The sequence below is a fragment of the Mycetomoellerius zeteki genome, unplaced genomic scaffold (assembly GCF_001594055.1).
Source record: "Mycetomoellerius zeteki isolate Tzet28-1 unplaced genomic scaffold, Tzet1.0 scaffold108, whole genome shotgun sequence".
In the NCBI taxonomy this organism is placed as follows: domain Eukaryota; kingdom Metazoa; phylum Arthropoda; class Insecta; order Hymenoptera; family Formicidae; genus Mycetomoellerius; species Mycetomoellerius zeteki.
In genome coordinates this window covers 289,714-315,426 of record NW_017255996.1, presented here as the reverse complement: position 1 = coordinate 315,426, position 25,713 = coordinate 289,714, and the positions used below count along the sequence as shown (strand labels likewise).

The 25,713-nt window shown below is 32.8% G+C and overlaps 2 protein-coding genes across 3 annotated transcripts in view; both read left to right on the top strand.

The window, feature by feature from the left end:
- Positions 1–15,494, top strand: part of Gycalpha99B (guanylate cyclase 1 soluble subunit alpha 2) — a 29,341-nt gene extending 13,847 nt beyond the window's left edge. Inside the window, exons 3-11 of one of the 2 annotated variants that reach the window (XM_018452153.1) lie at positions 348–430; positions 8,652–8,997; positions 10,589–10,958; positions 11,178–11,357; positions 11,570–11,708; positions 12,185–12,351; positions 12,921–13,064; positions 13,892–14,046; positions 15,049–15,494. In XM_018452153.1, the coding sequence (XP_018307655.1) occupies positions 348–430; positions 8,652–8,997; positions 10,589–10,958; positions 11,178–11,357; positions 11,570–11,708; positions 12,185–12,351; positions 12,921–13,064; positions 13,892–14,046; positions 15,049–15,244 (1,780 nt within the window). In that variant the 3' untranslated portion in view covers positions 15,245–15,494. Of the gene's footprint in view, positions 1–347; positions 431–8,651; positions 8,998–10,588; positions 10,959–11,177; positions 11,358–11,569; positions 11,709–12,184; positions 12,352–12,920; positions 13,065–13,685; positions 13,825–13,891; positions 14,047–15,048 lie in introns of those variants that run through there. The other variant, XM_018452164.1, reaches the window with a different exon arrangement.
- Positions 15,495–24,277: 8,783 nt separating this feature from the next.
- Positions 24,278–25,713, top strand: part of kek5 (leucine-rich repeat, immunoglobulin-like domain-containing kekkon 5 protein) — a 266,130-nt gene continuing 264,694 nt past the window's right edge. The window contains exon 1 of the mRNA XM_018452110.1: positions 24,278–24,610. The gene's annotated coding sequence lies outside the window, so the exon portion shown is untranslated. The remainder of the gene's footprint in view (positions 24,611–25,713) is intronic.

Genomic DNA, 25,713 nt, shown 5'->3' with positions numbered 1-25,713 from the left:
CGCATATAATTCATTTAATTAAAATTTAATTAGACAAAGGAGAGAGAGAGAGAGAGAGAGAGAAAGAGAGAATATATACTGATATGCAAGCACACAAAAGTGGTTCTATTCATTAACATCTTATTAATTTAAATTTTTCTATTTATTTAATGTACTAATTAATGTAAATTTTTATAAAAATTCTGCATTTGTAAAAACTAATGTAATAAATGTAACACATTATAGAAATCTAAATCAAGTTTTATTGTTAATAATTAATATTAATGTATTTTTGTAAATTTCTTTCTACATTAAGATTAAATACGTATGATTTTTAATAATAAATCATATATTGTTTCATTTTTCAGAGAAAAACTTTTAAGTAACGTTGAAGAGGAGGAAAACTATAATTTACTGGAAGACATTTACGAGACACTAAATTACGATTGTGGTAAGATAACATAATTTTTATAATTAAGTAATAATAAAAAACTAATTAGACGTCTGTTATATATACACCAAAGAAGATTATTTCATATTATAACGTTAAATAAATCTTAAAATCACATTTACTGCATTTATTCGTTTCCACGATATAGTAAACTATTATTTATTAATTACTTCGTAACGGAAAGAGTTTTAAGAACAAACAACTTGCCGCCGCGGGGCACCGCTCGCGCTCATTAAAGCAATTTGTCCATTCGTGTTTGTGTTTGCGTTCGCCCGCTTACAATTAGTTTAAATCCAGTTTTATACGTTGAGACGATTATCATAAATCTATCACAATCAATTAAGGAAACTTATCACGTCACATTATTTACTTGAGAAAAAGCTCAGGATATTAATTCCAAAATTATGTCGATATTTTTAGAATCAAGAAAAATTATATGAAAGACACGTAACTCTTAAAATAAAAATTTTACGATATCTTTCTTTTCTTATTCGTTTCCAAAAGTAATAATATTCAGCACTCTCGCTTTATTTTACATTATAAATAATGTAAATTATATTTTTAAAAACTTATTTATATAAATATTATGTGAAGCATTTTTTATTACATAAATAAATCTTTTTAAATATAATTTATAATAAGGTAGGAATGTTGACTAATTATCTTTACACGGTTGAAAAACCTGTAATAAAAGAAGGATATAAAATTTTATGAAGTCTTCTGTAGAATATTAATTCCGATGTTTTTTTTCCGAATATATTAATCAATTTTTAATTGCTCTGTTCAAACAAGTAGAAGTTAATTTGGAATTATTTTCTGTCAACGACAAACGGTTACTTTTATGTTTTGTATCTCTTGCATATTTCACAATTATATCTTAAGTACCATTGTTCGCTTCGGTTTTACTGGGCAGCTGATAACGCGAGAATCCGTTAATACAGGCTTGACCGAGTTTTTAATTGAATGAATACAGAAAAACTAGTGCGAAAGATCCAATCGATATTTACCACGTTTCAAATGAAATATCCAGTAACCAAGACAGTAACAATGCTATCCATCAATTAAGTAATTGATGCAATATATCTTTTTTCTCAATCCGACTTTTATTCCTGTCGAAAGAAGTAATGGATTTTTTCAATAAAGAAAAAATTTTGACGCATCGATAATTAAACAAAGTTACCTACAAACGACGGAATTCAATATAAAAATTACGAAATGTCTATAAAATGATAAAAAAAAAGATGTCATTTTTCATGCACACTTGTAATAGAAGTTAAAATATGTGGGCCGTGAACGTTGCTGTCGTTACAAATAAAGCTCGGGGCGAGGCAGTCATCCTTCTTCACATTCAAATTATTCCAGCTTTACTAAATGTGTTCGTCCCGGATCCTTAGTTACGCGTTCTACTTTCCCTAGCAACTGCATAGCGACGCGCAATCTGGCGTCGTATGATAATATTTTAATTTCATCCTGCGTTTTAACTCTGTCTGCTACATGCAGTTTTGTATTTCAGTTCGAAATGCAGCGACGAGGATAATTTGTGTAAAGAAAACTAACGATAATATTATTTTTGGAAAGTAACACAGTTAACGCCAAACTCTTTTAAAACTTTAAATGTGCAGACATCTTACGAATAAATAAAAAAATAATCGTTTTTAGATTGTTTTACGCTTGTTTGTGCAAATGATGCGTTATGATGTTAAAAAATTTTTATCTTTACTTATTCGTTTTCATATAGCTTAATCGTGCTTTATAAATTCATATATCGGAATTCCGATATTTACTATCAGAGATTAGAAACTATTAGGTGCTGAAATACCTTTACCGATATTTCAATCACACGATTCGATATGATTTTAACGACGACGCTATTGCGAGGTAGATACAGTACATAAATAGGTGACTATGTGTGAACGTTTCCTGATGTTAACGAAGGAACCTCCGGATAGGTAATACCTACTCCGAAAGATTAATGAACTAGATGAACCCAGTCTCAGAAAATCATGCCCAAGATGCGATCCGCCGTTATATCGCGGGTTTTATCTTATGCACGCCAACAGCGCCTTATTGATTCAACCTTACACGCCACGACAAAGCAAAATGCTTTTTCCTTCTGCATCAAGATTCAAGAAATATGTCAGTTCTTTTCGAATTTGTCTTTCTTGTCACTTCATAGTCCCGTAAGGATAATCTTATATTATAAATGGACCACCCGTAGGCTGGAGAATTCAGTTGAGACTGCCGAGTCTTCGGAAATGGAACGAGAGACGCGCGAGGCAAGACTGAATATTTCATCGATTGTATATAGAAAAGTAATGGCAAGGAGAAACGAAAAATTATATTCCGCTTTAGCTTATTCCTCGATTTCCTTGTCGGAAATAAAAGTTCGTTCTATGAATTATAGATCTGACTTCGAATAATAATGTCTCATTATGTTTCTTAATGTTATTATACATTGTATACAATTGCATGTGTACCGGTTTTACATTTCTGTTCTGCGATTTAATCAATACTTCTGTTATCCTCCTCATCGTTACAAGTATTGAAGATTTTACGATCTTGCACATTACAGTTTACTGCGTTATTAATAATATAAATTAATAATAATAATAATAATAATTCATACACACAGTAAGCTGTATATAAATGTGTTTATTACTACAGTAAATTGTAGTGTTTATTATTATTATTATTACAGTTTATTATTACGTTTAATTTACTACGTTATTAACAAAGTAACAACTTAAACTCGTAATAATAATATACTACAGTAAATTATAACGTGTGTGTGTAACATCGTAATTTATTATTATTATATTTATATTTATTATTACTATATTATTACTGTATTATTACTATATTATATTTATACTTATTATTACTACATTATTATTACAATTATTATTAATTTACGTTTTTATTTTTCAATAACATAATAAACTATAGCGTGTAAAATCGTAAAATCTTTAATGTAATTTGTAAAGAGAGATGAGAAGAAAGTATAGAAGAATTAATTCAATAGCGGAATAGAAATGTAAGATCAATTTCATTGAAATATAATGTAGAATAACATTGAGGAGCGTAATATTATTTATTATTATTATTATTATTATTAGTTTATGTTTTCACTTTGTTAATAACACAGTATATATATAATTAGAAATTTTCCTATCGTTAATCATTTCTAGATAGTATATTCTCCTGCACTTCTAATAATTAATTATAAACATGCTTATTAAAGACAATTAATTTTGTATAATATGCACGTGTAAGTATCTGAAATTCACGGTGTCTTTGAAAACTTTGCAAACTACGTTGAGTTTATTTGCAATCAATCTTGAACGTTGAAACCACGAACGCGTAGTGCACACGCGGAACAAGCATATTTCAGAATACTAATTGAAACTAGCAAGCCACTCTATGGAAAGAAGTAAAGTTATTAAAGTCTCTTCAGAAAGTCACAGTTACCTCTCAGAATATTACTTTGTCGCTGGCAATCGTAACCAGTGATATGGTATAACAGACTTTTCAAATGTCTTTGCAAATTTTATGTATGTACATATTCAATTTAACATATTTAATTTAATATATTATTATTTAACATATTTAATTTAATATATTACTTAACATATTTAATTAAATATAATGTAATTATGTTACCTGAATAGTTTATGTTAAATATATATTTAACATTTCTTAGTATCAAAATAAAACAATTTATGAATAAGTTAACAAATAACATAAATATAATATGTATTTTATATTAAAATATGTTTTAAAACGTACATGAATAAATAAATATATGTTAATTTAACATATAAATGTTAATTTTACTGAAAAAAATATGCTTCCGTAGTTTGTCTCAAATAATATTTGTGTTCCTTTCTAACATACCATATTCATCTTGTGTGTTAAATTAACATATAAATTTCAATAAACCGTTTGGAACATGTAAAGTGCATTAAATTTAATAGAAACTTTCCGACAATGTAAATGCAAGTAATTATTCAGTTCAGTCATGTTAGCTAAAAAATCAATGAAATTATATTTATTTGATTTTTGTCTAAAACAAACGAATCTGGCAGAAAACATTTACTAACAAAAGTTTAAATTTTATTGCTTATGAATATATTTACTTATTAAATTTGAAATTAGTAGGGGAAAGTGGTCTAAATCGGAGCGTGTTCCAAGTAGGATCTTTTTAATTTAAGTGAACACAGTTAAGCAAATTTGCATACTATTTATAATGTAAAGTCCTTGTAAGACACCGAACATGTGACAGCAGTTTGATAGTTCTCTGTCATAATATTCATAGAATAGGCACAAATATGTATTTTCAGCTATTGTGTGAAAATTTTTTTAAAAAAGGAATCCTTGTAAATCATTATTTAAAAGGTGTTAAAAATTTGAAAGATAATTGATTTAAAATAATTAAAGAGTGTAGAATTCAAAAATATCAAGCATTTTGTGATCACTTTTGCGGTTTATTGTAAAATTTGTTCCAAAGTTCGAAAGGACCCGTGTCCAAATCAGACAGTAAATAATATAGTCCTGGTTGTAGTACTGATGATCGGCCGACCAGATCTGGTCCAAGGAATTAAATCAGTAAAATATCATGAGTCATCAGACGCAGATTAATTGAGTTTTATTGATTTCAATTCTAATAATATAAACTGTCAGTAACTTTCTTTTCTGAATAAAATTTTTATCTTTGACTGTCAAATCGTTTTTACTCAATACTGACAAAAATATATTAAAATATTTTAAAATTCTACCTAAAAGTCCATAAAAATAGGAATGTTCGATTTGAACCAGGGGATGATCCGATTTGGAGTAAAACCAATAGTTCCAAATCGGACCGGAAAAAGCGTTTGTACATTTTTCATTATAGTTCAACATAGGTGAGAAATACGTCAAAATGGTCTCAAATAAAAATAAAAGGAATTAAATGATCTTTCCAATGGCATCTTCGATTTTACGATCGGACTTTATTTACGTCTTATAGAGAGCAAAAACTGCAAATAGATCCGATTTAGACCACTCTCTCCTACATATATACATATAGTATACGTTGATTAATAAAGTGCATATATTTTGTCTGTGACATATACACGCTACACATATAATTGTTTTCCATTTTTAATACGCATTAATGAATTATTTTTTTATCGATGCGTGTGATCTAAATATGTCCTTTTTATTCGTAATGTAATACAATAAGTGCAAAAGTATTCGTACAGGAGAGATATTAAAAAAATCTTTTTTTGAAGGAAACATTAATCAACAATATATTAACAAAGAATAAACTAGATTTACAAAATTTCATCTACAAAGTTGTAATAATTAGAATGTATTATCTATAATAAGCGACAATTTTATTATTTGAATGCACAGAAAATATTTGTACAGTCGAAAAATTTAGCTTCTAAATATGGTTATTATCGTGAAGTTCTTTATTTATGTTAGGACGGAACATACTTTTTATTAATAAATCGTTAATTAATATTTATTTTCCACAAATAAAACTTTTTTATAAAATCTCCTTTATAAGGGAGATTTACTTTTTGCATTCACTGTACGTAGAGGAAAAAGTTTTTAACTGTTCGAAATTATCGCTTGAAAAGCTCTTCAACAATTCATTAATAATTTAATTGTACGCAAGAGGGTCAATGCTATATGGTAGCACACACTTTAAATTCGTTAACAGACAATCATAGATCTCGATTATCAAAGAGGCTTAAGGGTAATGCTGCTTGACAGGGACGTTATTGTCAGATGGTTTTCCATAATCCTTCATCTTTGAGCGCATATTAACCCAATTTACGTTCGGTTGTCGAGTACTGTAGTTACAGTAGAGTATGCTTCAGAAACGTCCTATTAATCATCATGAACAATCGATATGCGCATGCAATGTATTCGGATCTGACTTCCTCATCGGAACTTATGAATGGGGCACCCCTGGCCGCGTCCGTTTGCCGAAGACAACGGTCGTCGTTCGAGTAATGTGCCCTTTGTGACTAATAGTCTGGTAACGTAAAACGTATCTCGCGGACGAAATTTAGCGCTCGTAACTTAGAATTACGGTGCCCTAATGCAATAAACCCGACGCGTGATGTTACGTAACCACATTAGAGAATGCTGCACCGTGCTGTGAGCACACTGTGAGCGATTATGTGAAATGCCTGTTTACCCGCCATAAAACGTGTAACGCACTGTGCCGGTTTCCTGTTAAATATATCGCCAACTTATCTCCTGCGTCAAGACGCTCCTTTGACGACGATAGCAACATATATGTATTCTCGGTCGAGGTGATCTCCGTATTCAAGCATGTAATCCATGAAAAAAAAAGGACAAGGGTAGCGTAGCGCGCGGTACTTTCAAGTTCAAACAAAATCGCCCTGCGGTCTCTTTTTTTTTCTAGGCGCGCGCGTACACCATAAAGGCGTACACCGTAAAGAAATTGCCATCCTGGTGGAATCTCTTTCCCCCGCGTTAACAATTACGCCAGCCCTTGAATATCGAAGTTCACTGATAAAAGCGCAGGCTGCGTATTTTAATGCAATTAATGCGATTCAGTACATTGCACACGTGAGCATAAACAAGAATAGCTCTGAGAATATTTAATATAGTATGTGATTAATAAACGAGATTGTTAATGAATTTACAGTTTTCTCTATTTATTTCGCATTTCGCAATATTTACGCCGCTAGAAAATTATCGGGCCATTAAATTTTTTCGTGCCTGCGGTCTATTAGCAACGTTGAGCGATGCGCGCATAAACCACGCTTATCGCCGTTGACAAATACGCACTGCCGTTTGTCAAGCAGGCAGAAAACATGTATTTTTGCTTATAAGAACTCGCAGCGAGACAAATCGTCAGCATAAGCCACATACTATTTCCTCCCTCATGACCCAGAACCCCTTTACGTTCTTTCGCCAGCAACGCGATCACATCGCATTTCGTATAGGCGACAGGAAGTGGTTGTTGCTGTGGTTACCGGAGCATAGAAGATACTTCTCGTACCAACGTAATGCAATCTCGAGAGAAACTCTAAGACTCCCGCTGTCACTAAAGATATACAGTGCATTAGGCCATTTGTAAGATTGACTTACGAAGAGTCTCTATACAGCAAACTATACGTCCGACATCTCGCAAAGTCGAACAGTAAAACTGTTTACTGCCAGAATTTATGATGTCACGTAAAGAAAAAGAAAGCATTCAGCGAATTCATATGGGAATAACGTAGACAGACTGTCGCTTATTTCCCTCGCGTATCGCCGTGACCTAGAAAATTCTAACCGAAAATTTCTTTATCCGCACTTCCGGGTTAATCGCAGCGTAAATATACACATAAATCATAGATAATATTTCCATTTCCGGACAATATATTATCCTATATCGTTGTCTGATCGCGATCAGGCATTTGCAATATTTTATCGCGTGATTTATTATGTTTATCGGCTAATGTCGCGATTACCGTGAAGCTTTGAGAACATTATTAGGTCGACGTTTATTCGTCAAAAATCAGCTAAAAAAAGGTATCAACGAGTATCAACGGATTTCACTGATTCTCTGGGATCACATGATATGACAGAATATCATAAAAACTGTCCTGCGTATAATTCGAATAATTACCCAGGAGTATATCACATCACATGGACCGTTATTATAATTATCATGTTTTCGTAACGACATTTGATGTGAAATAATACCCACGGGATCGTTAAAGCAGCCCTTGCTCACCGCATCTATTTCCGGATTTGCAAGGACCCGAACATACCAAGCTTAACAGAGTTGAAACGCGGCATGTATTATCGATCCCGCGAAATTCGCTTGCAATTCTCAAATGCACCGATTTTAGTATTCAACGTCATGTTAAATAGAAATATGTTCATAGAAATTTTCAATATAAAAGTATGAAAGAGATAAACCATCTATAATTCCGCAAAAAGTAAAAAAAGAATCTTTAGAAGATACGCTTGCTACCCCAAGATAAATATATATAGAGTTTTTTCTTAAATAAATAAAGTATCTGCGGTAAATCTACTTTTTTGTGTAAGGATTTTGCTTTATATACTTTAAGACGACGTGCCACTGTATATTTTATGTACAGTTTACAAAACTTAGTTTCTTGAATATCACCAAAAAAGAAATAAACGGTTCTTGAGTGACTCGACGAAATTCCCTCAAGGCGAATTCATGTTTACGGAACTTTTGCAGACATCGACGTGAACGCGTTTTTCGATCATCTCGGACAGGAGCTGATCGCATGGGCTTGCGTGGGTCTCTTAGAGCGGGCCTTTCGTTGCCTTGGAAACGATCTGACCGCTTTCTTGACCACACTGGATGGCGTAAACGACGTTGTCCAGCATCAGTCGGGATCGGATACCGAGGCGGAATTTGTGTGTATCGCCACACCGGAAGCGCTGGAGCTACACTTTACCACCGACCATCCTTCTATCGCCTATCTCCTGGTGGGCAGTTTGAAGGGCATAGCCAGGCAGTTTTATAGCGACAAAGCCGACGTATATATACTGCCTGATCCTTACAACACAAAATTTTTTAGGTAAATGTTTTTATGAATATATGAAGTCTCCCAAAATAAGACGTCTTTAAATCGTCCTTTAGATGCAAAAAGCGTTTTATGATCCGATTTTAGACACTTTTTGTTGTCTGGGGTTTTACTTCATTTTATGACCGACAAGCTCGATCTTTTTTCCTTATGTACCATCTTGTTTTCGTCGGGGATCTTAAGTTTCATCCACAGATTTTAATTTCCGTTTCTTTTCAGCCTGATTTTAAAACCGGTAAGTTTATTGTTAGATAAGGATGCTATCGAAACATAAAAATGAAGGAAATTTTCTAGACTATCTTTGTGTTTAGTGAAGAATACAAATGTTGTTATCAAACGTCACGCCCGAGCGAGCTTTTCGCGGCAACGAATACAAAGGTCCACGTTACCTCACTTTAAAGCGACACAATTCTGATTCGACGACTACCCGTAAAACGGTAAAAACAGAGCAAGAAAAAGAGAGGGAAACGAAAAATATGAAATCAAAGCGACACAAACGCTGGAAATATGATTTGGAGAAATACGGCGAAAATTGGTGGCACAACACACACATCAACTACACTACATGATTATGGCCTTTTCAATATTCGCTAAAATTTTTTAATTCAGCTGTGATTAGATCCTTGTATAAAATGAATATAAATGGTGATTGCAGAGACAGACATATATGATGAAATTTCAGAGTTGTTGAATACGCCGTGACATAAACTCTAATAACCGCTATCGAGTGACTTTCGCAATATCGCAAATATCATTCCTTACGCAAACAATTTATACGCATTTATTTGTATATCATTCATCATTTACGCAAATAATTCAGGTGTTTACGTAGAATTTCGATTCAATCATAAAATGTATTCATTCATATCGGTTACTACAAAACTGTGGTCACCTGAAAAAAAAAAGAAAATATATGAATCTTTTTATCGAATGTCATTATATATCAAATGTTTTTATTGAATGTTATTATATCGTTCTATGCCTTTGCGTGTTGTATATAATATTTGCTCACCGAATCGCGTGGAGTGAAATGTCACGTGAGTAGAATGTAATTCGTGCAGATAGGCGAAGGCAGAGCACGTGAGAATACAAACCTTTCGTTTGAACAAATATTGATTCTCGTGGCAAATATTTGATGATAGGTGCGGTACTGCCGAGTCTCACGTTAATTCTGAAAGGATGAGATCAACTCGTGAACATGTAAATGACGTGCAAAACATTGTCACCGCACATCGCTTACATTTCCAAGTTTAATTAAACGTTCCATCGTGCTGGTTACATTTATCTGCGCGATGTAGCATCAGGAACGGCAGTAATTGCCTCTGGTTGTTTTAAATCATCATAACAAGTGTTGACTTTTCCCACACATATCTACATATAAGTGTAGAAGTTGAAGTATAAGCTCAATCCTGGTATTTATATGCGAAATGTTCTGTGATATCGTTGAAATGACGCTTCTAACGCGCATATTGCTTCGGATGTACGCGGAAAAAGCGCGATCGATGTCGATCCCTTATTGAATAGATATTTCTTCTGCGTGGCAGAAAGGACAACACCCGCAACACCTATTCCTCGAATATTGCAGATATCGGATTACTCCAGAGCGTTACAGCGAACAGTTGGGCGTAGACGACGACTGCGACGTAGTGTCATCCACTTTCCGTCCACTCTCCACCGCAGCAACGGACCTTCGTATGGGGGTAGCGAGCTTTTGCAAAGCGTTCCCATGGCACTTCGTCGTCGATCGTCAGTTGGAGCTCGTGCAACTCGGAGTCGGCTTTATGAAGATTTTTGGACACCACTTGAACCGGCTCGGCAGGGGGATATCGACGTATTTCGTCTTCACACGACCCCACGGAGTCACTCTGACCTTTCACGAGATCCTAAAGCGAGCGAATACACCGTTTATTCTGACCCTCCAGAGACCGCACGACGTCGATAAATATCCTGCGGAGGTATATTCATGACATGATTGCTAACGTAAGATAAGATGATCTGCTTACTTGCGAACTCGATCGTTATACTACACAAACATACAAATAAAAGCAGACTACGCAAGGAAATCGCTTAATTTCACGATTCTTGCACGTAAAGTGGATTATTTAATTTTGTTCGAATACGTACGTGTAATCTAATAAGATAAATTAAAAAAAAGTAACTCTATTTTGTTACAGGGTTTGGAAATGAAGGGTCAGATGGTACACTGTCCAGAGTCAGACTCGATTTTATTCGTAAGCTCACCGTTTTTGAACGGTTTGGAGGGCTTAACGGGTCGAGGACTCTTCATTTCTGATATCCCACTTCACGACGCTACAAGGGACGTTATACTCGTTGGTGAACAAGCTAGGGCACAGGTGAGTGAATTCACGGTCGGTTTTATGTGACCACAAGTCGAGAGCGCCCGTATTATTTAACAAAACTTGAGTCGTATTTATTTTGTGTCATCAACGGTTGTTATTGTTTCATTGCGGTAGAATACAACTCGTTGCATTTAATATAATTGAAACTGATCGATGTTCTGTACTATCGCATCCGCATAAAATACAATGGTGTAATCTTCTTTCAGGATGGCTTAAGAAGACGTATGGATAAATTGAAAAGTTCTATAGAAGAAGCTAACCTGGCAGTCGATGCGGAAAGAGAAAAGAATGTCAGTCTCCTACATCTTATATTTCCCCCGGATATTGCGAAACGTCTGTGGCTAGGTAAATTTCAACATCTATGTTCGATTCTAAAAAATATAGTAATATTTTTGTTTTCTCTTTAAGATTCTCTCTTTACTTTCCAAAGTAGAATGAAGTGTAATATCCTATGAAAATAGAAATAATTAATTATAAAAACTATAACTGTTATGAACTTCACCTACAGAACTGATCCTAACAAGCACCAAGTTACATTGTAAGCAACAAGTAACGTTTATGTTAGTTGTAATTTTTCATTCAACAATACAATTTTAATATAATAGTGTTATATTACAGTTATATTTTTGAGGGTAAAATTACAACAGTACGTTATGTGTAACTTGCCGTTTACTGGGATATAATATATTCACATATAAATATTAAATATAAATATCAAGACTCGCATTAATTCGTATTGTTTATAATTATTAAATTACAGCACAATTTGAATATATTTTATGAGAATTTATTAATTAAATGTTGGTATTTAAATCGTTTAGGAGAGACAATCGAGGCAAAAACGTATCCAGACGTCACGATGCTGTTTAGCGACATAGTCGGATTTACATCCATTTGCGCTACAGCAACGCCAATGATGGTCATCAACATGCTTCAAAATTTATACGAGCAATTTGATCTTTACTGTGGTCAGTTGGATGTGTATAAGGTACGTTATATAGTCGCTTGGGAATAATGCTATTACACATAAAAACCACATGGACTGATATATATTTAGTATATAATTATTAATTTGCAAATTATACTAATCAAGTAAAGTTATCCGTTCTTCGTTTTTTGAAACTTTAAATTGATGAGAATTGAAAGATAAATTATATTTGGATGTTCCTTGACGTATTAAAAATATAATTATTAATTTGTCATGTAAAAGATAAGTATTTTTTAACAATGTACTTTTATTTGTCAATTCGTATTTTACAAATATCGATCGTTTCGTTATAATCTAGCTCGCTCGAGTTGCAAAAATGTATGATGCTGCCATCTGTGAGACATCGAAAGAACTGGATTTAACTCTCGAATAATATCTTATCATGGTTGGCTTTTGTTTTTCCACAATAGCGAGAAATAATATGATGCCGATAGAGTAGAAAAGTATATTTTTTCATTTAAATCGATCAAAGAATTCTAATTATGTCAAACATGGTCTATAAAAGTAGCTATTATGTGTGAACATAAATGGAAATTGCATTGATTTTACTTTTCTCCTTGTATAAACAGGTAGAGACAATCGGCGATGCCTACTGCGTTGCATGCGGCCTTCATCGAAATACCAATACACATGCACAACAAATTGCTTGGATGGGCCTAAAGATGATACAAACGTGCTCTCATCACCTGACTCACGAAGGCAAGCCAATAAAGGTATTACATTGATGATTACATGACTACAGATAAGATTGTGATTACATGCAATGCAATTTTCTTTCACCACAATGTCGACAGTAATAGCATAGTAAACATTTGCAGTTTTATTATGATTTTATGCAATTTGATATATTACAACCAGCGTTTCTACTTCCATTACACTGAGCGAGAAAATATAAACGTTAACAGTGCACAGTGGAATGGAAATATTATATTAAATGTTATATACCGTTGCGTTCCATGTTTTAAAATACAGAGATTATTAAATATTTTAAAAAATCTAAAATTTTAATAAATATATTTTACGGATACAGAAGTAATATTTGTTGCTATATTAGTAACATTACAAATACATTTTTTACAAAATTTGCCAATTTTTTTAAATATAATTTTTAATTGTATGAATAAATTTTCTCATTCATTCATAACTATAAATAATAATTGGAACAATTTTTCAACTCTCAACTCTCAAATCTCAAATCTCTTCCTTTTTCTCAGGAAACATCATATTTCTTTCAAAGTTTTTCAATTGAGAAATACCTATTTCTGATTATTACATAGCAGTTTGTTGTTTATTATTCTCGCCTTGAATGCTATTAAAACTTTTTCCATTTAAAGTATTTCTTAACTACGACAACAAGCGGCCGGTTTGAAAATATGAGAAAACGCGGTCTATCCACCATTGCATTAACATTTAAAGCAAGTTATGTTTCTTTTTCTCGTGTTTTCTTCTGATTGTCATCTAACTTTTTTATATTCGTCAATATACAGCGTACTGAGCTCTTGTCGACTCACTAGATTGCCTTGCTTATTTATTCTATCAGATGCGCATCGGCATTCACACCGGGATGGTGTTGGCAGGAATCGTTGGTAAGAAAATGCCAAGATACTGTCTCTTTGGACATAACGTCACGTTGGCGAATAAATTTGAATCCACGAGCGAACCACTTCGTGTCAACGTCAGTCCAACTACGTACCTGTATGTCTTATGATAAAATAACTCTCTTTTTCTTGTATATACATATATCGCTCCTTTACTTCAAAAGTGACACAATTCAGAAAATTACACATACAGCACACTTTATTCGACAGATATTCTAGGAACATCCTTAGGACGATCAGAGGACTTAGAGACGTTCTCTGGATATCTTTAGGACGTATCTTGGAAGTCTGTGTTGTATGGGAAAATTTCCCAGAAAAGGCGGAAATTATTTTTCAACTTGACAAAAAATTATTGATTACACTGTTAAATCTGTAGTGTCAAATTTAATCTAATATGAATCGCCACTGCTTCTACTCAATTATATCATTAGCTTATACTAAAACGATGGTTATATGACACGGTATAGTATCAAATTTAATTATCGTTTTAGGATGAAATAAGTATAAGATATATTTAATAAGAGCAGTGACGACTCACATCAGGTTAAATTTGACACTATAGATTTAACAGTGTAGTCTCTCTCTAATAATATTGACAAAAAAATATATTCTTAAAATGATCAAATCATTTTTGTCGCTTTCGTTTGACAATCTTTAAAAATACCACTCTTTTTGAGTTATGACGATTTTTATCAAAAGTTAAATTAATTCACTTTTAAAGACTGATAGAGTAATGTTTGCTTAACATTAGAAATACCAATGTTTTGAACGAACAAGCGCAAATTACTACAAAAAGAAAAAAGTGATGAGAAACTAAATATTTTATCAGTGTAAGAACATAATTATTATTAATAAGTAAAAAAATATTTCATAAAGTCTATTTTTTACACAAGAAATATAACGGATATTAATCTAAAAAGTTAAAACGTTCCGTTCATAATATAATAATTTCTCCTCGGTTCTAGTGTTAACACTTCTAGTGTTAACTCATTTATGGTAATAATTTGAAAACCATGTATTTTTTAGTTATATCACTTTTAAAGTAAGGGAGCGATATACGCATACATCCATCATTCACGGTATGCAAATGTATTTACAGGTGCTTAACACAAAAATCGGGATTCATATTGGAACCGCGGACCAAGGACAATCTACCCAAGGGAATGCCAGCCAGTGTATCGGGCACGTGTTACTTCCTGAATGGGTATCAGCATAGCAGTGTCAATGCGAGCGAACCTCTCGATGTGCATATTCAGGCTGCAATTACGGAACTCGGAATTAGTAGCAATATGTAGATACCTTCCGATATGGGGACGTTTACCGTTGATCAGTGTGTTACTTTAACGATATTACCGTCGATAATAGCGATGGCACACCCGACACTATCAAATCGATCGATGTATATGAGCTCTCAAAGCTGGCACTAAAGGTACATTAAAAGCATGGCGCTAATTGTGTACGAACACATTGAAAGAGATCCTGTGCGGATACTATTTATACGCAGAGCCTTAGATTGTAATCGTTATATACCTACTAAATATAAGAAACAAGTAAAACTCTATCATAAACTCTATATTTGTGTGTTATTTAAGGTATCCCATCCCCAAAATATCTATAAATTGATTTTTTTTTATTCTTATATAATCTAAATGATTACAAATATGTAGTTATTATTTTTATACGTATAATGTAAATTATAAAGGAAAATATAAATGTTTACCAAAAAAGATTTTATAAGACAATTCTATCTTATGCACATCCGATTCAAAATCAGGTCAATTCTTTATTAATCCAATACTGGCCAATTTATTATTGAAAAACAGTAATTAATTATTCCTTATAGGGTACTAAAAGTATTAAAAAACAATGCTATAACGATACTAAAAATAAGTAATTAATTACTCTTTCAGTATTAAATTGAGCCGCATTACATTTTTATAAGGGATAATATCGCTAATACTTCCCGTGAATTACCCTGTGAATTATGGAAACTGTTTTCCAGCTGTTTCTTCACAAAACAGATTTCGTATTCTCTCTCTCTTCTCGCACAGCTGCTACATTTATTATGTTTTACCTTTTTTTTATTGTAACAAGTGTTTATTTTTAGATAAGCCTTGGATCAGATTGGTATTTTATAACGTACTTTATTTTTGTATATACATACTACATAAAAGAGTATGTTTACTTCGAAAAATCCAAAATTCAAGATCAGATAAACCGAATGTATTTGTTTCTTTTTTTCGGACGATAAATGTAATCAATACTACCCGTATCCGTTTCTTCCGAGAAGAAGTAATGCGAAATTTTTCGCAACACAGTGCATTACGCTGACTTATTAATGACTAATATGCAATTTTTCGTATAAGAAAGCAGCGGAATTTACGAGGCGCGATTTATGGGACCGCTAATATTTCAACTTTCCGCGGAAGCGTTTTCCCCTGAGAAAACTTCCGGCCGTTGTACGAAGTAGCAGCTTTTAAGATAATAACGCCGGTTTGTGGATCACGATAATAACTAATTGTGCCGTTCTCACGGCGAGATGCAGCGGCAGTCCGCTTATTGAAAAGCGCGGCCTCTTTCCACTTTAACGTAACCGTGCGCGCATCATTTTACCGGGGGATACAAAAGGGGAGGTGGCGTGTATTGTAAAACTGAAAGGTAGGAGGTGGTTTTACAAAGCCACTGTCACTAACGGCCCCTTCGTTTGTTCACGTACGTACACTTATGTGTATGTGTATTGTATGTGTGTGTGTGTGTGTGTACATGTGTTTGCGCTTACCAGTATTCTGCTCGCGTATCCTTAATGTTTCCTATAGTGCCATTTATACAGAGACGAAGAAATTAAACATCGTTCCTTCCAGCTATGTCGTGTAATCAAACGCTTGGCACTGGGCGAAATAATCGGCAAAGGGTCCTGAAACGGGATCACGAAATGATACAGATATTAAAATATATATGAAAAGATAGAAAAGAAAAATTAGAACAGCGCTAACTAGAATAATGAAAATAAGTGACACGAAAGTCAGATTTCAATAACAAGCATCATTGTGTGCGAAAAAAGGGTCACGTGTTTCGATAAAGTTATCAATAGAACTCGTTATAAATAAATAATTGCGGTAGTAAAGAACTTATAATTAAATAATTAAATATATAATTAAGAAGCATTTATTGAGACAAATAAGGATAAAAAGAAAACAACATTAAATGCAAATGTGTTGTAAGAAAACCATACTTGGACTGTATTGAAAAGGAATATTATTAATAAGATCTATTTTTATTGCAAATTCTATTCCTAAGGTATTTAATGATATTATGCTATATGGTATAAATTTATTTTTTAGAGATCGAATAAATGGAGTAGAATCAATATGCTATTTAATATTTAATAACCAGTCACGACGTTTAATTAATTCAATTATAAATAAATTTAAAAATATTCTGTTTGGCCAGGTTAAAAAAAAATAAAATTAAGATCAGATAAAATTTATTTGTTTTATCTATTTTATCTTTATTTTTGTATTTCTATTATCAAATTTCAGCTTGCTATATAATAGTGCAATAAAAAGAATATTCAAGAAGTTCAATAGTACAATTTAAAAAAGATTAAAAAAATATACTGCTTATGATACATTATGTATTAAAGAAATTAAGTTAAATGCTTTCGTAATTTTCAGAGAAAATTTAGACAAATTAGTTTGACAAATATTTCTTTGTTAAGAAGTACGATGTTTATTAAAGCAATTTAATTAAATTACAAAATTTCATTAAACAATGACGTTTACGTTGTATTTAGAACGAGCTCCGCAAGGAAAGTTATATTTGCGCGGAGTTTAAATATTTTCAATTTAAGTTATTATTTAGAAATATGCTTAAAACATTTTAATACTGCACAACGTTTATTTAATATTCTACTTTAAAAATTGTTTTGCACTGTTTCCAACAAATTTAGATTATATAAATATAATTTATTAACTTAACAAGTTAATTTATTTAAGTTAGGACCATTAGGTATGCATTATACAACCAGGACGTAATAGAATAGTAATGCAATTCTCTAAATCATTTATTAAAGATCTATTAAAATATAAAATACGATTATAAATAAAATATAAGCACACACATTTAAATCGAGTAAATATTTTAATAAGATATGCGCATCGTTAAGCATCCTCATGGTAGGTATTTCGAGTACCTCGAGTTTAATACGCGTGACATAATCCACATTCTCCGCTTAATTACATTCTCTTGATAGTTCTGAACTGTGTGAAGTAACTGGAACATTAGCTCTATAAGTTTAAGAAATCACTATATCGAGATTTACATTATTTCAAATAGTACTGCCAATTATTTTGTAGAATATTGAAAAATTGTCATTTAAAACATCTTTTCTACTAATAAATATTACTCGATGTTAAATTTTAACTTTATTAATTCTTTTCATAAAAATAATGTAATATGTTATAATATTGTGTGTTACAATAGTGTAATATATTATATACACAGTGTAATATATTACAGTATATAAAATAACATCATATAGGGTAAAGTGGTACAATTTAGAACATGGTACAACTCTGAACAAAATAAAATTTGAATCGGATTTCAAGTCAATAGAGGTTCGAGTTTGGTAACCCTCTCATTGCGTAAAAGTATTGCTTGAAAGTACCAAACAGAAAAAAATCAAATTTAAACTTCAAAAATTGGATTTAAATCTTACTTCTTTCAGAATTATACTTATATCATGTTTGAAATTGTTTCGTCTTATCCTATTATAGATTTTCAATTGTAGATTATATTATAGGCTATCAATTGTACTATTATATTTATAAATTCAAATCCAACATTTCGTTTAGTATTATTTTTTTTTATAATAGAAGTGCCTCCAACTCGGTACGTCTTCATCTTGAGTGTTGCTTCCACTTTTTACACAGAAGGAATATGAGACAACTATGAGACAAGTCTGAAAAATTGCTGTAGCTCCTTTTGCTACAAAGGTTTCATTACAGAGAACCTCATTATTTACTTTCCCATCTGTCGCACGTCTCCACCACATTGCATTGAATTATCCTTAACGAAGAGCCGGTAATTGGTTAATTAATATTAACTGACGTAAATGGCACAGTTTTGTATCGATTTTATCGGCCAGTAATGAATTCTCTTAAGCGTTACAAATTTAATAATAATTTTGAAAGAATATATATCATTTAATATTACAGCTCTTCTAGCAACTATCTAATTTTTATGACTTTTAATTAATAAATGGTCTTTTAGAGAATAATTAAGTTTGCGTATTTCATTTTAGTTGAATTTCCGCTTCTTGTGCATATATATATATATATATCCACTATGATGTACATCTTATAAAAGCTATTCTGAATTGCACGACGTGTCTCCCTTACAGCTCTCCTCTATCATATTTCTGCTATCGACACTTTATTATTAACTCACTCGCATACGAATATATGCATATATTCTTTGTGTCACAGCGTCCAGCCGTTTCGCTGGTTCGATTAAACTGCAATGACGTATATTGGTTTACTTGACTATAGGACTGACAGAAAGGAATATTAAATACTAAGCATACTTATATTCTAATTGTAATGCGTATCAATGCATTCTTGTATTTTCTGTGTAAAGAAATCGACTAAAGAAGCAGACGAGATGAGAGAGATTTTCTTTGTCAAGGGTGCTTTTCATTTAGTAACACGAGTTGACACTCATTCTATCCTTTTTGGCATTCTTTGATTAAAAAGATAGAACAATATTTGTATCGACTTGTCTCATCAAATAGAAAGTATCCAATATGACATTCGTCGATAACGAAATGAATGCTGTAGGCAGTAAACGTAAATTATACAAACAAATAAACAGTTTAGTAACAATGGACGATATCTTTAGATTACAAATATGACTTAGATATTCATAATTTCTATTCTTATTTCAGGACCGTCTTAAATAACATTTTGAAATGCTAATATGATTGTGTGATTGGTTTATGACATTTTAAGATTATATTTAAGACGGTCTCATTGTTTCAGATATCTATGTAAGAACAGACTGTGAATACCAGCCAGTAAAGCTATAAAACTGCGTAATTGCGGTCCTATATAAAAAATAATTAAAAATTTATAAACTTTATTATATGAATTTATAGCAATCAATCCTAATATTAAAAGGGAAAAACTTCTTAATAAAATATAAAATATTACATCTCTCTTCATATCAAATTTATGTCGTTATAATTTATTAACGTCGTTATAATTCAATTTCATGAATCCATTTTAGTACCTCTTAAAACTAGGCATAATAAAGCGAACATTTAATCAATATTTCATGTAACACAAAATATCAGATGAAACATTTCATACCAATCTCATATTTAGCTCGGTATCTATTTATCTGTACTGTTAAATGTAATAATACTTAATCCACAATGTTTAAAATAATGCGTGCGATTTGTAATAATTAAATTAACGTCTATGGCGGAAATTTAATACATTTATTGATTTATGATATATCTGTCATTAAACATTATCTCAATTTGACATCAACTCATTTATTATATGATGTATAAGTAATAACTAATTATCTTTTACAATTAAATGTATGCATGTATGTGGATATACATACACATATATATATTTATTATACATATATATTATATATATATGTGTAAATATATAATAAGAATATTATTTATTTTTTAATATTTAACATATAAAAGTTAAATGATGTAGCAAAAATAAAAACTGAATAAAATTTTTAACTTATATAGACAATTAAATGTATTTAAATATAATTCAAACTCCTTACCACAAAAAATATAATACGTTCCTTTATGCACTGCAACGGATTAATTTTATTTTTCTTTAAATTGGAACGCTTTAATAGTTTATTATTCACTACAACAAATTACTGTATGCTTAAAGGGAAAACGGAAAGAAGGTAAATGGGTGGAAAGAATTGGAAGAGGATGATAAAGAGGCAGGGAGATGAACGGTGGGAATGCGAGCGAATGGAGAGCGTGATAAATGAAACATAATTTATTCAATTGATACTAATAAATGGTATTTAGCTCGCCCACTCAGTAGTTACGTCAGAAAAAAATTTGTACATTGTCACAGCATTATTATATATTGGGAAGAGTATCATTGCAACACGAAATATTGACGAATAGTGTAGTGATCTAGCAACAATGTATTAATTAATTATTAAGAAAAAAATTAATTTGTTTGAAAATCACATGTTAAAAATTATAAGAGCATTATAATATACTCGTAAAAATATTTCTTTGAAGTCCATCGTATAATTTGATTGATATTAATAAAAGAAAGAAAAGAATAAAAATATATAGAAATTTCAGTAATTGATGTGTACTCTGTATATCAATTACTGAAAATGTGAAAATCAATTGCTGAGGCTTTGTTCCACGCGCGCCTCTCTATTATTCAATTTTCATACGATCGTTAAATTGGTTACATGGTATTTTCTACAAATTGATGGAAAGATCGTTGAAACAAAAAATAGAATTTATTACTCTGATTAAACTCTTATGTCAAATCTCATTAAAACTTTATTAATAAGAAATTTATACGTCTATGAGAAAAGAACGAGATAAGACACGCGAGGCAAAATTTCGAAAGGAGTCGATAAACTATTTACAGACTGTAGCCTGTATTTACCTATAGTATCGAGATATATAGTGAGAATATTTTATTCACTACACCCTTTTAATGAGATAGATTCAGCGCTCTGATAAAATATCTAACTTGTTTCCGTCAGCAATGCAACCGTGCTGCACATTGTGTTATTCGTTTGCAGGAGACTCGAAGTTTAATTAATCGCTCCTATATCCGCAATGCATGGAATTGCGCTTTACACACAAACTTAACTACATTGTAATATGTAAAGTCTGATAATAAACGTTTAACATCGCTCAATGTTAAAAACGTTACCGGCAATTCGCTGTTTTTCCCTATTCGCTAATTAATAATTATATTTTGCGTGACTAAAGATACACATACGTTTATTAATGAATAGTTTTGTTTTACATGAGGCATTTATATAGTGAATCTCCAATTTGCGTAAACATAGGTTATTAAATATATAAATTATTATGAACAAATAGCAATGCACGTATTAAAATATTGAAACTAAATTTAAATTAAATCTATATTTAATATCTATATTTAATCGATAGAATTTATTCATTCCTTATTTGACGTTTAAATGTATTTTATTGGCGATATTGTTGATAATAATTCCTATCAATAAGAATAGATGTAATGAGAGTAGACTGAATTTCTATGAAATTATTACTATCGGTTTAGAAAGAATGAAGTTGCTTGAATAATCCCTATCTCTCTCTCTCTCTCTCTCTCTCTCTCTCTCTCTCTCTCTTTCATTCTCTTTCTAAAGTATCGAGTTAAAGAGAATTGCTAATATGAGTCAATTCTCTTTAACTGAGCACAGATGCTAAGATTAGAAAATGAGCAGTATATATTTATTACGTGTATAATTCTTGTCGTAAACAGCGGAATATTATTCTAAGCGAAGATTTCCACAATTAATTGACTTTGCATAGAATCGCGAGAGAGATCCGTAAATGCAGCTTTATTAACCCTGCATTGCTCGAGAGGTTTTTTTTAACGTAATTACTCGCGTGGGGTGTTTCTGACACCTCATTGCAGCATTTATCTCAATTTTCATTGTTCTCTTTAAGATTCACAATTAAATAAAGATTGATAATATTTTATGCATTTTTCAGATAAAGACAAATGTAAATTCTTTTAAAAATTGTAAAACAATTTGTGTGTTAAATGTACAGAGAAAATAGTTTTACTGAAGTATCTACAAAAAATTAGATTATAAATAAAAATTTGAAAATAATTTTGCTTGGACCATCGAAATAATTATGTAGATATTCGAATTGGTTGCTAGAATATCAAAACTTTTTACGATATTGTTCATCATTTTAGTATCCTATATAATTATTTCGATGGTCCGATAAAATTATTTTCAGATTTGTAATTAGCTAAATTTTTAACTTTACTTTAGCGGAGTTTAGCAAAAGCATTCTTTCTGTACAATAATAATAATAACAATAATCCTGCTAAATATAAAATAACAATAACATAACATCAATATTATAATTTCCTATTCAATAATACATATTATAATTATTATATTATATTGTTGAGTAAGAAATTATAAATTAAAAAAATTACTGAATCTTATATATAAATATATTTTTATATTTAATAAATTTAGTACTAATAAAACAAGTATGGATTAAAAGTTAGTACACTTTTGCAGTTTTAAACAGATGTAACATTATTATTACTTTGTGTTTAGCGGAAGTGATGTATATAAAACAGTGTCTCGCCATTGCTTAGCGCCGAGACACTACCGTGTTTCCAGATAGCATTATACGTTTAACGAATTTATAAACTTACAATTAAAGTATCCTGACACTCCACGCAAATAACAAAAGATTAGGCGATTCGTATTCACCGAGATAGATCACTTCGGGTATTCCTTTCCCCGAGAAATAATCAATTTAAAACTGGCGAAAGAATTCCATTACGATGGATACGAATCTTTGAGCCATTTGATTACACGCGTTTGTTGGCCGATGTCCCGTCGATCTTTTTATCGAGCGTTTCTTTGCTCGGAGTTGAAGAGAGAGAGAGAGAGAGAGAGAGAGAGAGAGAGAGGGGGAGAAAGAGAGAAAGAGAGAGCAATCGGAGATATTAAGAAAATCCACGCGTACTCACCCTTGCACTAGTACGTACGTTACTCCAATTCTCGATGCGAATCGGAGCGCAAAGACCGGTCAAAGGCACGTCGTCGCCCAGGGCGCCTTTGGCCGCTAGGAGCGCGGCAGTCGCGAGCGCGCACTTTGTCAGCCGCAGTCAGTAGCGCGCGTAGGTTGTGCTATTCTTTCGTCGCGTCGCGTCGATCTCTCCCTCCCCCCTCTCTCTCTCTCTCACTCACTCATTCACTTTGACGAGAGATCGCACGAGCTAGATCCTTCGTCGGGTTCGTTCGGCTTCTTATACCAGTGCTTGAGAGAGTTCGCCCTCGTGGGAACGCATTCCTACGCGAAGTACGTTGCTTATATCACGGTGCGACGGTACTGTATCCCGTTTCGCGGATTACTTCGTTATTGTCACGCTCGCGCGCGTGCGGTCAAAGTAACACAGAAGTCCTCGCGCGTCTCTCCTTCCGCGTAACCGTCCGCGACCGGCCTTTCTCGGAATAATTTTTACAATTAATTAGTGTCAACGACGGAGCCTCGCCCGCGACCTGTGTGTGTATTATGTGTTCTCAGTGCGCGGGATAATGTGACGCCTTGCGCCACGTTTTCGAACGACGCGGGCCGAAACGCGCGCTCGTCGGAAGGTCCGGAGGTTTTCGGGAGTGTCGATTGTGCGAGAGGCGAGGTCGCGCTCGTAGTAAAACCGCGATAGTGTCGCGGCGGTCGTGCGTGCGGCGTCCTTTGTGGTCGGGGAGACACAGGGAGAGCAACAAGAGTAGAGTATACGGGACGAGAGAGGAGGGCGAGAACGGAAGGTGCCCGTGAGAGTACGGCGTGAAGTTGCCGCCGCTACGATTAACGGATACGAGCGACGAGCAGCCGCCGGACGGCGACGGGGAGGGTGAGTACTGATTCTTCTTTTTCTCTTCCCGCTTTAGAGTTTATCCGCTCATCTCGCAGCAGCCGTTCTGCTACATAACGAAGGCGATACGTGCGTGTGTGTGTGTGTGTGTGTGCGTGTGTGTGTATGTGTGTGTGCGCGCGCGCGCGCGAGCACGCTCTCCTGCTCGGATGCACGAGAGCGGTGCCGATCGGCATCTACCTTGCACGCTCGCATCCGTGGCACACGAAGCGGTGCATGCCACGCGATCGGCTCGCCGCACGTTCATTCCGTTCGGGTAACGCGGTCTCGGGTCCCAGAATGGAATCCTTTCTTCCTCTTCTTTTCTTTTGGCCTCGTCTCCGCTAGAGACCGTACAACAAAGTCTGGTCACGAGCGATTTTGGCAAATCCTATGAGAGAGAAAGTTATGTATACTTTTTCTTCCTGAATATTTATCTTGTTCCAACTTAACCGTCTTATTTAAAAAAAAATCTTAATTAAAATTATAGACTAACAGTATAAAGTTATAAAGTAATAGTTCAGATAAGAGGGATTTTGTTAAAATCTTTATAAGAGGAAAGTATATATACTTTCTGTATATATATTTATTCTGTATATATATATATATATATATAATCTTATTCTCTGTCACTTTAAAATTTTAATTAAAGTTATAGAGTAATAGTATATAAAATTATAGAGTAACAGACACAGGAGCGATTTTGTTAAAATCCTATGAGAGAGAAAGGTACGTATACTTTTTTTTCTTTCTCTTTGTATATACACATATATATTATCTCACTCTAACTTAACTATCTCGGCTGTAATCTTAATTAAAGTTATAGAGTGAGACAATACAAGTATAGTGAGATAGCACATATATATATATTCACAGGGGAGAATTATACTATATATACCTTCCTCTCTTACAAATTTTGACAAAATCGCTCGTGGTCAGGATCTGTTATACAAGGTCTCTAATCTCCATAACAGCATAGATTATTTTAACATTATTACAATTTGCGCTCCAGTAATATTACAGTAACATTGCAAATTTGCAGCAATGTTCCTGCAAGCTTCTGTGCTGTATAAGTTAGTCTTGTGTCAGAAACTTTCAAAAAT